The sequence below is a fragment of the Oncorhynchus mykiss genome, chromosome 11, assembly GCF_057628025.1.
Source record: "Oncorhynchus mykiss isolate SJ-2025 chromosome 11, ASM5762802v1, whole genome shotgun sequence".
NCBI lineage: Eukaryota > Metazoa > Chordata > Actinopteri > Salmoniformes > Salmonidae > Oncorhynchus > Oncorhynchus mykiss.
In genome coordinates, this window is record NC_143032.1 from 63,752,629 (window position 1) to 63,768,882 (window position 16,254).

At 44.0% G+C, this 16,254-nt stretch overlaps 1 protein-coding gene across 7 annotated transcripts; it reads left to right on the top strand.

Annotated features, from left to right (window-relative positions):
* The first annotated feature begins 300 nt into the window (after nt 1-300).
* Nucleotides 301-16,166, top strand: LOC110536169 (DNA polymerase kappa). 7 transcript variants are annotated; one of them, XR_016484654.1, is made up of 16 exons: nt 301-407; nt 590-738; nt 953-1,072; nt 1,631-1,783; nt 3,545-3,676; nt 3,789-3,960; nt 4,413-4,628; nt 5,120-5,244; nt 5,384-5,550; nt 5,673-5,705; nt 7,268-7,364; nt 8,702-8,873; nt 9,046-10,317; nt 11,402-11,450; nt 14,083-14,243; nt 14,931-16,166. XR_016484654.1 is itself a non-coding variant. In XM_021621772.3 (16 exons), exons 2-16 carry the CDS (start codon nt 610-612, stop codon nt 14,165-14,167), a joined length of 2,736 nt encoding a protein of 911 aa, XP_021477447.3. In that variant the 5' UTR covers nt 303-403; nt 590-609; the 3' UTR covers nt 14,168-16,166. The 7 variants fall into 7 exon arrangements, 5 of the variants coding, with proteins under 5 accessions (XP_021477446.3, XP_021477447.3, XP_090047036.1 ...); XR_016484653.1 differs by having other exon boundaries at nt 303-403; XM_021621772.3 differs by having other exon boundaries at nt 303-403; nt 9,046-9,912; nt 10,099-10,317; nt 14,083-16,166.
* The last annotated feature ends 88 nt before the right edge of the window (nt 16,167-16,254 follow it).

Consider the following 16,254-nt stretch of genomic DNA (forward strand, 5'->3'; position numbering starts at 1 on the left):
TCAGGTGTTTTGCGGGGATGTCATGTGTCCTTATATTTATATTGTTCCTTTTATATCAGTCCACTCGTAACAAATTAAGCATTACGAAAATTATATTCAATCAAATAAAGCTCACGTAGAAAATAGGCCATTCATTTGATGTTTTACCAAATTCTAAACTCATTGATCTACATACAAAAACTCCTTGCTTGGTGTGCAATTTTTTTTAAAACGCCACCTGCTGGAGGGAGACAGATTTTCCGCCGAGTTGGGCCTCTCTTTTTACCTCTTCCTCTCTGACCGCACCTCCGGTCCTGCCCCATAATGACGTGGCTAGCATGCGGAAGCAAATTCAAAACTCAGGAGTGAAGACCGAAGACAAGATGCATCGGCAAAGAAGAGACTTATAACGGCGCCAAATTCGGCCAGTACACAAACAAAATATTTTTTTTTTTTTGTCATTGATAGTTGGAAACTTGCTTCAAACGTTACTAGCTGTTTATAATATTTTTTACCAACTTTTGGTACATATTGTGGTAGCTAGTTTGTTAACTTAGTTACCATAATTATTCTTGCTTGTTCTAACGTTAACTTTATGTATTAAATGCAGGGTCTCACTTGAGGTGAAGGATGGAGACTGGGGGGACCTCCTCCAGTGGGGAGGGCTTCCTCTCCAGAATGGCCCTCAACGACAACAAGGCTGGAATGGAGGGCCTTGACAGGGACAAGATAAACAAGATCATCATGAAGTTCTCCAAGGTACCATGTTGAGAACTTCTGTCTGTATCCAAACACCCAAACTAACACTCGCCTAGACTCTGAGTTAATACCCTAGTTATCTACCTTACTGTAATGTAATGGCACAGGAACAGACAAACCCACTTGTTGAGGCCCAGTGTGTTCTCTTCTCACAGTGTAACATGGCCAGTTACTGGAGGTCATCAGCCTCTGTGTTTACCTTCCTCTCCTACAGGGCTCCAGGTTCTATGAGAACGAGATGAAAAAGGAACAGCAGGTGAACCAGCGCATTGAGAGGATGATGCTGCAGAAAGCACACATCACTGAGCAACAGTTGAGCAAAGCACAAACACAGGTACGGTGTAGGTGGGCTCTATACACACGCGGGCTCCCGAGTGGTGCAGCGGTCTAAGGCACTGCATCTCAGTGCTAGAGGCGTCACTGTAGACCCTGGTTTGATTCCAGGCTGTATCACAACCGGCTGTGATTGAGAGTCCCATAGGGCGACGCACAATTGGCCCAGCGTCGTTAGGGTTTGGCCGAGGTAGGCCATCATTGTAAACTGACTTTCCGAGTTAAATAAAATTTAAAAAACACACACACATTATGCGGCCTCTGACACACAGATACAGTAAGTTTATAGCTTCTACAGTATATTTTATTTTACATTTATTTATCTAGGCAAGTCAGTTAAGAACAAATTCTTATTTTCAATGACTGCCTTGGAACAGTGGGTTAACTGCCTTGTTCAGGGGCAGAACGACAGATTTTTAACTTGTCAGCTCGGGGATTCGATCTTGTAACCTTTCGGTTACTAGTCCAATGCTCTAATCACTAGGCTACCTGCCGCCCCCATATATTTAGGTGTTATAATTTGATTGAAGTTCTGTCGCCTCTGAACGTCTTGTTGTAGGTGGAAAATATGACCTTTGACCTGGAGAGGGTTCGTGACTTGAGCCGTGTTATTGTGCACGTGGATATGGATGCCTTCTACGCTGCGGTGGAGACGAGAGACTGTCCTGACCTGAAGGACAAACCCATGGCCGTGGGCTCTATGAGCATGCTGGTGAGATTCTATACAGGACTGTTAATTTGCTAGCAACATACTTTAGGCCATGTAGTGTATGTGGACACCTCTTCCTATTAGGGAATTTGGCCATTTCAGCCACATGTTGCTGACAAGTGTACAAAATCAAGCACACAGCCATGCATTCTCCATAGACAAACATTGGGAGTAGAATGGCCCGTACTGAAGTGACTTTCAACTTTCAACATGGCACTATTGAGACGTTTCATTACATGTTTTCTTACCTCATGTACACTATATATACATTAGTATGTGGACACCCCTTCAAATTAGTGGATTTGGCTATTTTAGCCACACCCGTTGCTGACAGGTGTATAAAATTGAGCACAGAAAACATTTGCAGTAGAATGGCCTTACTGGAGAGCTCAGCGACCTTCAATGTGGCACTGTCATAGGATGCCACCTTTCCAACAAGTCTGTTCGTAAAATTTCTGCCCTGCTAGAGCTGCCCCGGTCAACTGTAAGTGCTGTTATTGTGAAGTGGAAACGTCTAGGAGCAACAACGGCTCAGCCGTGAAGTGGTAGGCCACACAAGCTCACAGAACGGGAGCGGTGAGTGCTGAGTGCTGAAGCGCATAGCGTGTAAAAATCGTCTGTCCTCAATTGTAACTCTCACTACCGAGTTCCAAACTGCCTCAAGGAAGCAACGTCAGCACAATAACTGGACGTCGGGAGCTTAATGAAATGGGTTTCCCTGGCCGAGTAGCCACACACAAGCCTAATATCACCATGCACAATGCCAAGTGTCGGCTAGAGTGGTGTGAAGCTCGCCGCCATTGGACTCTCTGGAGTGATGAATCACGCTTCACCATCTGGCAGTCCGACAGACGAATCTGGGTTTGGCTGATGCCAGGTGAACGTTACCTGCCCCAATGCATAGTGCCAACTGTAGAGTTTGGTGGAGGAGGAATAATGATCTGGGGCTGTTCATGGTTTGTGCTAAGCTCCAGTGAAGGAAAATGTTAACTCTACAGCATACAGTGACATTCTAGACGATTCTGCGCTTCCAACTTTCTGGCAACAGTTTGGGGAAGGCCCTTTCCTGTATCAGCATTACAATGCCCCCATGCACAAAGTGAGGTCCATACAGAAATGCTTTGTTGAGATCAGTGTGGAAGAACCTGACTTTCCTGCACAGAGCTTTGACCTCTACCCCATCGAACACCTTGGAGATGAATTGGAACGCTGACATCAGTGCCGACTTCACTAATTATCTTGTAGCTGAATGTAAGCAAGTCCCCGCAGCAATGTTCCAACATCTAGTGGAATGCCTTCCCAGAAGAGTTATAGCAGCGAAGGGGGGGACCAACTCTATATTAATGCCCATGATATTGGAAGGAGATGTTTGACGAGCAGGTGTCAACATACTTTTGGCCATGTAGTGTATAAGCACAGGCTTCTCATGAGCGAGACAGGATTTGGAAGGCTGGCCACGCAAGACTATGGAGACAAGCAAAATAATATATAATTATATATTATTATTATTATTATATAGTTTGTGATACCAAATGTCTAGTTATGTGATGTCAAAATAAGAAAGCCAAGCCTGTTGACTTCGCTACCCAGAGGGAGGTTCATATCTGGCGATCTTTCTCACACTGGTTCTCTTTCATGTATGAACTAGTTTATGGTGTTCTAACTGAATCTGAAAGATGGCCCATTATTGCACTACAACAATTACCTCGTATTGAGCCCCAGGTTGTGTCTACAACTTGTCTATGTTTTATCCACTCTCCTCAGACAACTTCCAACTACCATGCAAGGAAGTTTGGGGTCCGTGCCGCCATGCCTGGCTTCATCGCGAAGAAGCTCTGCCCAAACCTGGTTATTGTTCCAACCAACTTTGACAAATACAGAGCAGTGAGCGCTGAAGTAAGGATCTGACACACACAGTGTTTCAGTGGCCAGTGAGGCTTTTAATATATGTATAAATATCCTCCCTAAACAGACATATGGGTCACTAATCATCCTATTTCTCTGCTAGGTCCAAGAGATCTTTGCAGACTATGACCCTCACTTCCTTCCCATGAGTCTGGACGAGGCCTACCTGGACATCAGTGAGCACCTGGAGCAGAGGAGGGTCTGGCCAGAGGCCCTGCGTACCCACCGTCTCCGGACCAACGACACTGGGACAGCTACATCCGTGTCAGTGCCAGGTCAGGAGTCGGTGTCTAAATACAGTGGATTACTGTGTAATAAATGTGTCATGTTCATTTGTTACACTGTTGGATTCCTTTTTTAAACCCATTTTACAGTTATAGTTTACATACTGTGATAAAGTTGTCATTTGTAAGACAACTTTGAGAGTCCATTTTAAGTAGTTCGATTGCGATATAAAGGCAGATACATGTTCTATGGTAGATATAACAAAAGTAAAGAGGGTTATTAAGAGCTTAATAGCATAAGCCTCATCTAATTCTTCCTTCATTTTCTGCCTGACAGAAAGTAAATTAGAAGGGATTGGAACTATGTATGTGTAGTCCCTCTCGCTTTCTCTTATCTAGTTCACTTTTGCCACCTGTCAAGTATAACGAGTGACAAGGGGGGCAGAAGAGAAGAGACATGGACACACAGCTGTGAATCATCTCACACCTCTCTCTCTCTCTAGTTGAGGAGCAGGGTGATGGCCTACAGGAGACAGTAGAGGGTCTGTCTCCTGTCCTGTTTGAGGACAGCCCCAGCTCCTCCTCCTGCCCCTTTCTGCAGGATGCTCCTGGGGGCGGGGCTGGGGGAGACGTGATGGTGTTTGGGACCTGTGCCGAGGAGGCGGTGAGAGAGATGCGCTTCCGCATCGAGCAGAAAACCTCACTTACTGCCAGCGCAGGTGAGCGAGACGCTGTGTGTTCGTTTTCCTCAGAGGACACATTGTCTGAGTCCCAGATAGCACCCTATTTAGATTTTAATTGAACCTTTATTTAACTAGGCAAGTCAGTTAAGAACAAATTCTTATTTACAATGACGGCCTACACTGGCCAAACCCTCCCCTAAACCGGACGACACGGGGCCAATTGGGCGCCTCCCTATGGGACTCCCAATCACAGCTGGTTATGATACAGCCCAGTATCGAACCAGGGTCTGTGATGACGACTCCAGCACTTTGATGCAGTGCCGTAGACCGCTGCGCCACTCGTGAACCCAAATTCACTATGAAATGTCTTTTGGAACAGAGCTGAGGGTTACATAGCTGTGTGAAAATACCTCAGGGAACATTTGATATGTTACTATCCTAGTCTAACTTCATCATCCTATTCTGTATGTAGTCACATCAAGCTTGTAACACATTTGCCATGGGTCTTTTATTGGTCATTCTTCTAGGCATTGCCCCAAACATGATGCTGGCCAAGGTGTGTAGTGATAAGAACAAACCCAACGGCCAGTACAGACTCCCCTCTAACCGACAGGCTGTCATGGTATTCATACAGGACCTGCCAGTCCGGAAGGTAGGTTGCTATACACCTCAGCCCCAAACCTAGACAGCCTATTAAGGGATGTTTACTCAAGGAGATTTTTTATGGACCATGTTGCTAGCTGATGGCCTACAAATAAAGATGAGTAAAAGATGGTCTTTTGGTGTGCCAGGTATCAGGCATTGGGAACGTGACAGAGAAGATGCTGGGAGCTCTAGGTATCACCAGCTGTATCCATCTTGGCCAGGAGATGGCGCTGCTGGCCTTGCTGTTCTCTGAGACAGCCTGGCACCACTTCCTCGAAATCTCCCTAGGCTTGGGCTCCACACACATCGAGAGGTTCTGGCCGGGCAGGCAGAGGGGGTGGGCAGGGCAGAAAGGGGCAACTATACAGTAGATGAATCCTTCAAATGAGTTCAAGTCATCTGACTTGAGTCTGTCTGTTTTTTATTTACTTACAGGGACGGGGAGAGAAAAAGCATGAGCACAGAGAGGTAGTTGTTTTTCTTTTCTGGCAACATACAGTGAGCTCAAAGTATTTTCACAGTGACAAGTTTGTTGTTGTTTTGGCTCTGTACTCAAGCACATAGGATTTGAAATGACAGAGACTATGAGGTTAACCTTAAAGTGCAGACGGTCAACTTTAATTTGAGGTTATTATATCCATATTGGCTGAACCGTTTAGAACTGACATAACTTTTTGTACATAGTCTCCCCATTTTAGGGAACTGAAAGTATTTTGACAAATTCACTTATGTGTGTTAAAGTAGTCAACGGGTTAGTATTTTGTTCCATATTCTTAGCACGTAATGATTACATCAAGCTTGTGACTCTAAAAACTTGTCAGATGCTGTTGCAGTTTGTTTTTGTTGTTTCAGATTATTTTGTGTCAAATAGAAATTAATTGTAAATAATTTGTCATTTTGTAGTCACTTTTATTCTAAATAAGAATAGAGTACTTGTTTCTGAACACTTCTCCATTAATATTGATGCTACCATGATTCTGGATAATAATGCATGAGTCTTGAATAACTATGAGTGAGAATGTTTGAGTCCTCTCAACATTACCAATAATGGGAGGTTAGCCATTTTGGTTGGGTAACTTTCTCACTCATCAGAACCTTATCAACCATTCATTTCTATTTGGCACAAAATAATCTGAGACGCAACCAAAACAAACTGTAAATGCATCAAACAAGTTTGTAGAGTCACAAGCTTGATGTAGTTATTGCGTGCTAGGAATATGTGACCAAATGCTAAACTTTTTACTACTTAAATACGCACGTTAATTTGGGTTGCCTGGCTACCCAGACTCCTTGCTCCAGCCAAATGCAACGCCACGCCTACGGACGTTAGTTTCTTCTCCACAATGAGTCTGGATCTGAGTACCTCCCCGACCTTTCCCCGAATGCAAACCCATTCGGGGCCGTCTGATTAGTCCAGAAACCGATGGGTTGAGCCAGAACACACGTATAAAGTGGTGGTTTTAAAATTCCTCATTTGCTTTGATACTATGATTCGTTAGAGACAATCTAATTGCTGACAATTTTTTGTGCAACACCCCTCGTCGCCACAATCGACTTCAATGATGGCATTCTCAGACTAAAGTATGTAGCGAACGACAGACCAGCGGAAGAATTCGGTGTGAGTTGCCAGGCTATAAAACAGGGGGGGGGGGGACTATGTACAAAAAGTTCTGTCATTTCTAAACGGTTCACCCAATGTATTCGCCTCATAATAACCAGACTGATTGTCGCTGTGCAGTGAACATTCATGTAAGCTTGCGAGATCAGGTGGCTTGCTAGGCTACCGATATGGATGAAAATACCCTCAAATTAAAGCTGGCCGTCTGCACTTTAACCTCAGTCATTGTTTCATTTAAAATGTGTTTATTTATTGCACATATCCAGTTCAGAGACAGAATTACAAAACATGTCACTGTCCAAATACTTTTGGACCTTACTGTATGTGTGAAATCAATAGATAAATAATGGAACATACTCTAATACTCTCCCCACATCCAACATGTTTCTCTATCTCCTTCATTCTCTGTCAGGACATTTGGAGAGATGGTTGCATTAGAGGAGCAGTTCTCTCTGTGCAGGCAGCTGTGTCAAGACCTGGCTCAGGACCTGCAGAAGGAGGCTCTCCGGGTACTCCACAGCAGTGGTTTTCAACCCTCTCCTCGGGGACCTCCAGACGTTTCACAATTTTGTTGTAGCCCTGAACTACCTCACCTGTTTCACCTTTTCAGAGGCTTGATGATTAGTTGTCAAGTTGAATCAGTTGTGCTAGCTGTAGAATAGTTAAAATACATGGAAGGACTGGGGGTCCCCGAGGAGTGGTTTGAAAGTACAGCTTGGTTCATTACAGTACACTTTTAGTAATGGTATAAGTTGTGTAGCACATTTCTCCACCTCGCTTAGAGTATATTTTCTTAAACACAAATTCACTTGGATTCATAGTAAAAGTGTTTGAAATCAAACAATTTTTTAAAAATCAATTAATCTACTCGGTCTGCAACCCAGAGTTTGTAAGATTCTGATTTAAATGAAACAGATTTCTCAGCTTACAATAGTCAAAATGTTTATTCACGAGGACGTCCTAACATCAAAAATGCAAACCCAGACTTTATAACACACACAAACAAGTTCAAATCTTAAGCTACGCCTTGCTTAGACAGTCTGTGTTTTTCCACTACATAGATACATTGTTTAATCTGCAACATGTTTCATAATCTTCTGCAAGCCTAACCGTTTCTCCCCTCCACGGGTGGAGACAATGTCCTGTAAGGAACACAGTAGTCCAGCTTGTCTGTCGATAGCTCCTCTTATCATTTGTTTCCCACTTGCACCCTGCTTACATACTAAAAAGGAACAAAAGGTCCTTGTTCTAATTCTGACTAAAACTACACACATCAGATTATAGTTTTATGATTCTAATCAATTTCATAAATTATATGGTTTCAGAGTGGAATTATTTAATCATTATCTTTCAACATATACATTATTTTATCAGGAAGAGGGAGCAGGAAAGTGTTCTTGAACAGAAAGGATATTTCCTCAGAGAGGGTATTGAGAGGGTATTTTGGGGTCACAGAACATCACAATATCAGTGTTGGATCCCAGAATCAATCTGTCTCTAAGAAGCATCTCACACAATTACTAGAGCGTCTGTTTCCCTCCAATCGATAGAGAGAGCTGCCTTGGCACGACCATCACCCCCTGGCTTAGCCCTAATGTTCTTTTGATAGCTGGAGGAAATAGAGAGCAATTATGGAGAATACCAGGGACCAGTGTGATCCTCAGCCTGCCTGGTGAATAGGCTGCTTGGGGATGATCATCGCGCTCTTAGGAAAATGTCTTTGACCCTTCTTCACTTAGTGTAATCTATCAGTCAAATCAATGTCTGTTTTGTCCTTTGACTCCATCCCCAGGTTCAACCAGATGTATCCTGTAATTCACCATGTCATTGCTTTGTTTTCTTCCAGGGCAAGACAGTGACGTTGAAGCTTAAAAATGTCAACTTTGAGGTGAAAACCAGAGCGTGGACATTGCCGTGTGCCGTTGCTACGAGTGACGAGCTCTTTGCTGTCGCTAAGGACTTGCTGAAGACTGAGATTGACAACGTCAGCCCCCAGCCACTGAGACTGAGGCTCATGGGTAACCTTAATTTACCTTCTCTCACTGGTTTAAATGGAGTATACCACTGGAAAAAAATACTTAATATCACATTTAATGTCTGTTGTATATATCAATAATATATGAAGTACCTTCTACTGATTCTGTTATTAATTCTTATCTTTAATTAAAATCAACCCTTGCGTGTCTGCAGGCATTCGAGTTTCCAGCTTTGTCAGAGCTGACGACAAGAAACCCCAGCAGAAGAGCATTGTGGGATTCCTTCAGCAAGGCAGGGCTGACTCCAGTAGCCCCTCACAGATCTCCTCCCACAAGCCTGTGAAAGAGCATCCACCTAAGCCTCCAGGCCAGACCCAGCCCTTTCCCTGCCCTTCCCTGGTACAGCAGAGCCAGGGGCAGGAGGATCACCCCTGGGTACCCAGCTGGGGAGGAGTGGAGGTGGGGAGGACTGGGGAGCAGCAGCAGTCCTTCTTCCAAAAAGCTCGCGCCCAGAGGCTGCGGCTGCAAGCTGAGAGAGAGGACCCACCAGAGGATGGAAAGTGGAACGTCTTAGAGACCAGACTGGGCCCAACCTCATCAGCCACCAAGCCCAAACAGACACAGACACCCATTCAGAAGAATCCAAATACATCAGCAGAGACACACTTCACGATGAGTGCATTGACAGCTCCTGACAACATGACACATGCACCTACAGCCAGCAGCACAGAGGCACATGTGTCTACTTCATTGTACTGGTCCACAGAGCCAGGGACAGACAGTCTGACCTGCCCTGTGTGCTTCAGGGAGGTGAACACCACAGACCTGACAGTCTTCAACAGACATGTTGACCAGTGTCTCAGTGGGGTTCCTATGGAGCACAACATTCACACAGACACAGAACTAGAGAGAGGCTCCAGTGTCTGTGAGGAGGAGGTGGAGAAAGAGAGGGAAGGGGAGATTGAGAAAGAGATAGCTGAAGGGGAAAGGAGGAGGGAGGAGGGATTGATGGAGAAAGGTAGGGACCCACTTAGTAGGTGCATGTTGGACTCATTGGGCCTTCGATTGGACTCTAGTGCAGGTGATAATAAAGGACTACTTCTGTATGAGACTAGTACAACTAATATTTCACTAAACGCTGTGGGCCTGAACCCTGTCTGCCTTAACACTTGTCCAAATGGAGGTGTGTCTATACCTAGAGTTACAGACCCTAACATCCTGAAGGGTTCATCTCAAAGTGACCCTCGTATTCGTCCGTTGTCCCCAGGTGGCCCTCGGCCAATGACTACGCCCAAGGTTGAGTCACATGACCCCAGAGAACCCGCCCTCACCTGCCCAGTGTGTCAGGTGACACAGGACACCGATAACCTCACCCTCTTTAACCGACACGTTGACCTCTGTCTAAACCAGGAGGTCTTACATGAGCTTGAAGGACTGGCATCTGTGGACTGCACCACCCACAATGCAACACCTGCTGCCCACAAAGGTCAGTGTTTCATTTAATGATTGATCTCACATTACATGTCACCATGGGGCACCATGTGCAGATCGATGAGGGACAAAACAATTAAATCCATGTTAGAACAAGGCTGCAACACAACAAAATGCGGAAAAAGCCAAGGGGTCCGAACATTCTCCGAACGCACTGCACGTAATGGAGCTCCATTTGTTCAGTTCTGTAAATAACTCACGCTTGAAACCGAAAGACAACTCAAATGTGTCCTACAAAGCACCAACATTATTTACAAAATGTAAATGGTACAGAACAAAAACTGATATCTGGATCAAATACATTAACATAAAATGTATACACTACTCTACCTGATTTAGTGCTGATCTTCAAATATTCTTTATATTAAGCTTTTCAATACATATTGTTTTGCAAATGACAGTATGGACTATAACTACGGCTGTTCTGATCTGTTGTTGCACATTGTTCATGAATGTGTCTTGTAGTTCTTATACAAGGCCAAATTTAAAGTGTATTAATATGAATAGGAAAAACACATCCCAGAAACATGTAGTTCTGTCCTTGAACTGTTCTTGTCTATTAATGTGTTATATGATGTCATGTTTTGTGTGGACCCCAGGAAGAGTAGCTGCTGATTTTGCAACAGCTAATGGGGATCCTAATAAAATACCAAATGGTCATTAAAATAGACCAAGAACTTACTTGAGGTTGAGTATATTTTCTTCCAAGAAAGAGTGAAACTGACCTGTTCTAAGGGTGAAACTAGAAGAATGTTTGGCCACTGTGAGGCCAGTCTGTCTGTCTCAGTGACATGGTATTGTGGGGGCTGTGTATTGATTTCCTTTGAGAGAGTGAAGACGTCTCATTTCACACTGTGGGGCCTCCCCTGCCCTGCTCACTGCCCCTGGTAAATCACTTCTTCACCCATTCAAGCCTGACAATGGAAAGAAAGTCTCTTCCAGTTTCCTCTTAACTAACTTGCCTGTGAGGTTGCAGTCTTTATAGCTTTGAAAATAACACAAATTACTAAATTGCTTGTCGAACCTAGACAGTTGTCATTCTTTTTTTCCTAATGTCTTTTCCTGTTTCCCGCCCACAGAGCGAGAGCAGCCCCTGCGGAGAGCGCCACAGAAAGGCAAGAGCAAAAGGTGAAACTACCTACAACTTCTTAGACATATCTCTGACTCAGGGTGTATATATCAGAGATTGAAGTGTCACTCAGAGAGGAGCGAGATAATTGATTTAGATGTACCCATGGTTACTGACACTAATCGTGTTAGTTTGAATTGGTCAATTGACTTGAAAGTCAGTACATTCACAATGGACTTAATTAAACACAAATGTTGCGTGGTAGATTAAAACATTGACCAGAAGTTGACAAGAAGGTTTCAGATACTGGTGAAGACAGAGTGAGAATTGTGCAGTAAAATCAAATGTATTTATATAGCCCTTTTTACATCAGCTGATATCTCAGAGCTGTACAGAAACCCAGCCTAAAACCCCAAACAGCAAGCAATGCAGTTGTAGAAGCACAATGGCTAGGAAAAACTCCCTAGAAAGGCCAAAACCTAGGAAGAAACCTCGAGAGTAACCAGGCCATGAGGGGTGGCCAGTCCTCTTCTGGCTGTGCCGGGTTGAGATTATAACAGAACATGGCCAAGATGTTCAAATGTTCATAAATGACCAGCATGGTCAAATAATAATAATCACAATAGTTGTTGAGGGTGCAGCAAGTCAGCACCTCAGGAGGAAATGTCAGTTGGCTTTTCATAGCCGATCATTGAGAGTATCTCTACCGCTCTTGCTGTCTCTAGAGAGTTGAAAACAGCAGGTCTGGGACAGGTAGCACGTCCGGTGAACAGGTCAGGGTTCCTTAGCCGCAGGCAAAACAGTTGAAACTGGAGCAGCAGCACGGCCAGGTGGACTGGGGACAGCAAGGAGTCATCATGCCAAAGAAAGAAAGAGAGAATTAGAGCGAGCATACTTAAATTCACACAGGACACCGAATAAAACAGGAGAAATACTCCAGAAATAACTGACTGACCCTAGCCCCCCAACACACAAACTACTCCAGCATAAATACTGGAGGCTGAGACAGGAGGGGTCAGGAGACACTGTGGCCCCATCCGATGATACCCCCAGACAGGGCCAAACAGGCAGGATATAACCCCACCTACTTTTCCAAAGCACAGCCCCCACACCACTAGAGGGATATCTTCAACCACCAACTTACCATCCTGAGACAAGACCGAGTATAGCCCACAAAGATCTCCGCCACGGCACAACCTAAGGGGGGGCGCCAACCCAGACAGGAAGACCACGTCAGTGACTCAACCCACGCACCCCTCCTAGGGACGGCATGGAAGAGCACCAGTAAGCCAGTGACTCAGCCCCTGTAATAGGGTTAGAGGCAGAGAATCACAGTGGAGATGGGGGACCCAGCCAGGCAGAGACCACAAGGGTGGTTCGTTGCTCCAGTGCCTTTCCATTCACCTTCACACTCCTGGGCCAGACTACACTCAATCATAGGACCTACTGAAGAGATGAGTCTTCAATAAAGACTTAAAGGATGAGACCAAGTCTGCGTCTCTCACATGGGTAGGCAGACCATTCCATAAAAATGGAGCTCTATAGGAGAAAGCCCTGTCTCCAGCTGTTTGCTTAGAAATTCTAGGGACAATTAGGAGGCCTGCGCCTTGTGACCGTAGTGTACGTGTAGGTATGTACGGCAGGACCAAATCGGAAAGATGGGTAGGAGCAAGCCCATGTAATGCTTTGTAGGTTAGCAGTAAAACCTTGAAATCAGCCCTTGCCTTAACAGGCAGCCAGTGTAGGGAGGCTAGCACTGGAGTAATATGATCACATTGTTGGGTTCTAGTCAGGATTCTAGCAGCCGTATTTAGCACTAACTGACGTTTATTTAGTGCTTTATCCGGGTAGCCGTAAAGTAGAGCATTGCAGTAGTCTAACCTAGAAGTAACAAAAGCATGGATTAATTTTTCTGCATCCTTTTTGGACAGAACATTTCTGATTTTTGCAATGTTATGTAGATGGAAAAAAGCTGTCCTTGAAATGGTCTTGCCAGGTCGCAGTTGTAAATGAGAACTTGTTCTCAACTTGCCTACCTGGTTAAATAAAGGTAAAATAAAATAAAATATGTTCTTCAAAAGAGAGATCAGGGTCCAGAGTAACACCGAGGTCCTTCACAGTTTTATTTGAGACGACTGTACAACCATCAGGATTAATTGTCAGATTCAACAGAAGATCTTTGTTTCTTGGGACCTAGAACAAGCATCTCTGTTTTGTCTGAGTTTAAAAGTAGAACGTTTGCAGCCATCCACTTCCTTATGTGCGAAACAGGCTTCCAGTGAGGGCAATTTTGGGGCTTCACCATGTTTCATCGAAATGTACAGCTGTGTGTCATCTGCATAGCAGTGAAAGTTAACATTGTTTTCGATTGACATCCCCAAGAGGTAAAATATATAGTGAAAACAATAGTGGTCCTAAAACGGAACCTTGAGGAACACCGAAATTTACAGTTGATTTGTCAGAGGACAAAACATTCACAGAGACAAACTGATATCTTTCCGACAGATAAAATCTAAACCAGGCCAGAACTTGTCTGTGTAGACCAATTTGGGTTTCCAATCTCTCCAAAATAATGTGGTGATTGATGGTATCAAAAGCAGCACTAAGGTCTAGGAGCACGAGGACAGATGCAGAGCCTCGGTCTGACGCCATTAAAAAATGTGCTGTGTTTCGTTCTGGCTACTTTTCCAGGAGAGGCTCATCTCCCCCACCCCCATCTAAGAAGGTCAAAGCCCTGGGCCCAACTCGGAACACCATCGACAAGTTCTTTAGGTGACAACACACACGAAGACCAAGAGGATGGCATGTTATTCTCAGACGGTGATGAAGACTGACTGCTACCTGGATCTCAGGTGAATGGAGTGCTGGTGACCTCACTAGAAACCATACCTACCTACCTAGTACTTCTTGGATTGCTGGGCATTTGGATTGCTTACTCAATAATTGAAGATGCACTTTCTTCTTTCTATAATGTTAGTTTTTATGTATTTTGTTCATTCTTTAATGTCATAATGGTCATAAATTGCTTTATTAATTTATTGTACTGCTATAATTGATCATGCACTAGCTGCGGCTAAATGAGGGGACTGTGTGTGTTTTGCACCATTTTAGATGTAAAGAAGAAGGTGCACGATGGATGTGAAGAATAGGGGTTAGAATAACTAAACACTGAACAAAAATATAAATGCAGCATATAAAGTGTTGGTCTGCACAAAAAGTTTATTTCTCTCAACTTTTGTACACAAATTTGTTTACATCCCTGTTACTGGGCCTTTCTCCTTTGCCAAAATAATCCATCCACCTGATAAGTGTGGCATATCAAGAAGCTGGTTAAATAGCATGATCATTACACAGGTGCGCATGTGCTGGGGGCAACAAAGGGCACTCTAAAATGTGCCGTTTTGTCACACAATGCCACTGACATCTCAAGTTTTGAGGGAGCGTGCAATTGGCATGCTGACCGCAGGAATGTCCACCAGAGCTGTTGCCAGATAATTAAATTTAAATTTTTCTACCATAAGCCGCCTCTGTCGTTTTAGAGAATTTGGCAGTGCCTCACAACCGCAGACCAGGTGCAACCATGCCAGCCCAGGACCTCCACATCTGGCTTCTTCAACTGCGGGATCATCTGAGATCAGGCATCTGGACAGCTGATTAAACTGTGGGTTTGCACAACCAAAATATTTCTGCACAAACTGCCTCAGGGTAGCTCATCTACGTGCTCATTGTCTTCATTAGGGTCTTGATCGGACTGTAGTTCGGCATCGTAACCGACTTCATTTGGGGAAAATGCTCATCTTCGATGGCCACTGGCACTCTGGAGAAGTGTGCTCTTCCCAGATTAATCATGGTTTCAACTGTACCGGGCAGACGGCATGTATGGCATCGTGTGGGCGAGCGGTTTGCTGATGTCAACATTGTGAACGGAGTGCCCCATGGTGGCGGTGGGGTTATGGTATGGGCAAGCATTAGCTACGGATAATGAACACGATTGAATTTTATCGATGGCAATTTGAACACACAGAGATACCGTGACGAGATCCTGAGGCCCATTGTTGTGCCATTTATCCACCGCCATCACCTCATGTTTCACCATAATGCACGGACCCATGTCGCATGGATCTGTACACAATTTCTGGAAGCTGGAAATGTCCCAGTTCTTCATGGCCTGCATACTCTTCAGATATGTCACCCATTGAGCATGTTTGGGATGCTCTAGATCAACGTATACGACAGCGTGTTCCAGTTCCCGCCAATATCGAGCAACATTAAAGAGGAGTGGGACAACAGCGTGATCAACTCTATGTGCTGCATGAGGCAAATGGTGGTCACACCACATACTGACTGATTTTCTGATCCATGCCCTACTTTTTTTTAAAGTTATGCATCTGTTGGTGACATCTGTATTCCCAGTCATGTGAAATCCATAGATTAGGGCCTAATTTATTTATTTAAATTGACTGATTTCCTTATATGAACGGTATCTTTGAAATTGTTCCATGTAAGTAATGTAATTCTAAGTTTATATTTTTGTTCAGTGTATTATAGTTTTGCATAAGAAAACTTAAATATCTAAATTGTTTTAGATTATATTTAAATGTGCATTTAGTATTTAAGATGTTTCCACAAGAATATTGCTCAAAGTTACCACCATGTTGACATTTGCTGAATGAACTGTGTTGGCAGTCAATTATTCTCCTTGTTAAACTTTGTAAAGTCTCTGTGTCAATGTTGATGAGTATTTAATGTGTGCAGTATAAATCCATTTAAACACACCTAAGGCCTCAACTACTTTCGGAGTTTTGATTGGAGCTTAGATTCATAATAATAGTAAACTGTACACTGTACAGGAGCTCAATAGTC

Bases quoted from the DNA above. Each gene is read 5' to 3' on its own strand.
- LOC110536169 (XM_021621771.3), top strand. From the start codon at position 610: ATGGAGACTGGGGGGACCTCCTCCAGTGGGGAGGGCTTCCTCTCCAGA. The intron at 5,551-5,672 runs GTTCTGGCCGGG...ATTTACTTACAG, and splicing joins GGCTCCACACACATCGAGAG to GGACGGGGAGAGAAAAAGCA. The intron at 8,874-9,045 runs GTAACCTTAATT...GCGTGTCTGCAG, and splicing joins ACTGAGACTGAGGCTCATGG to GCATTCGAGTTTCCAGCTTT.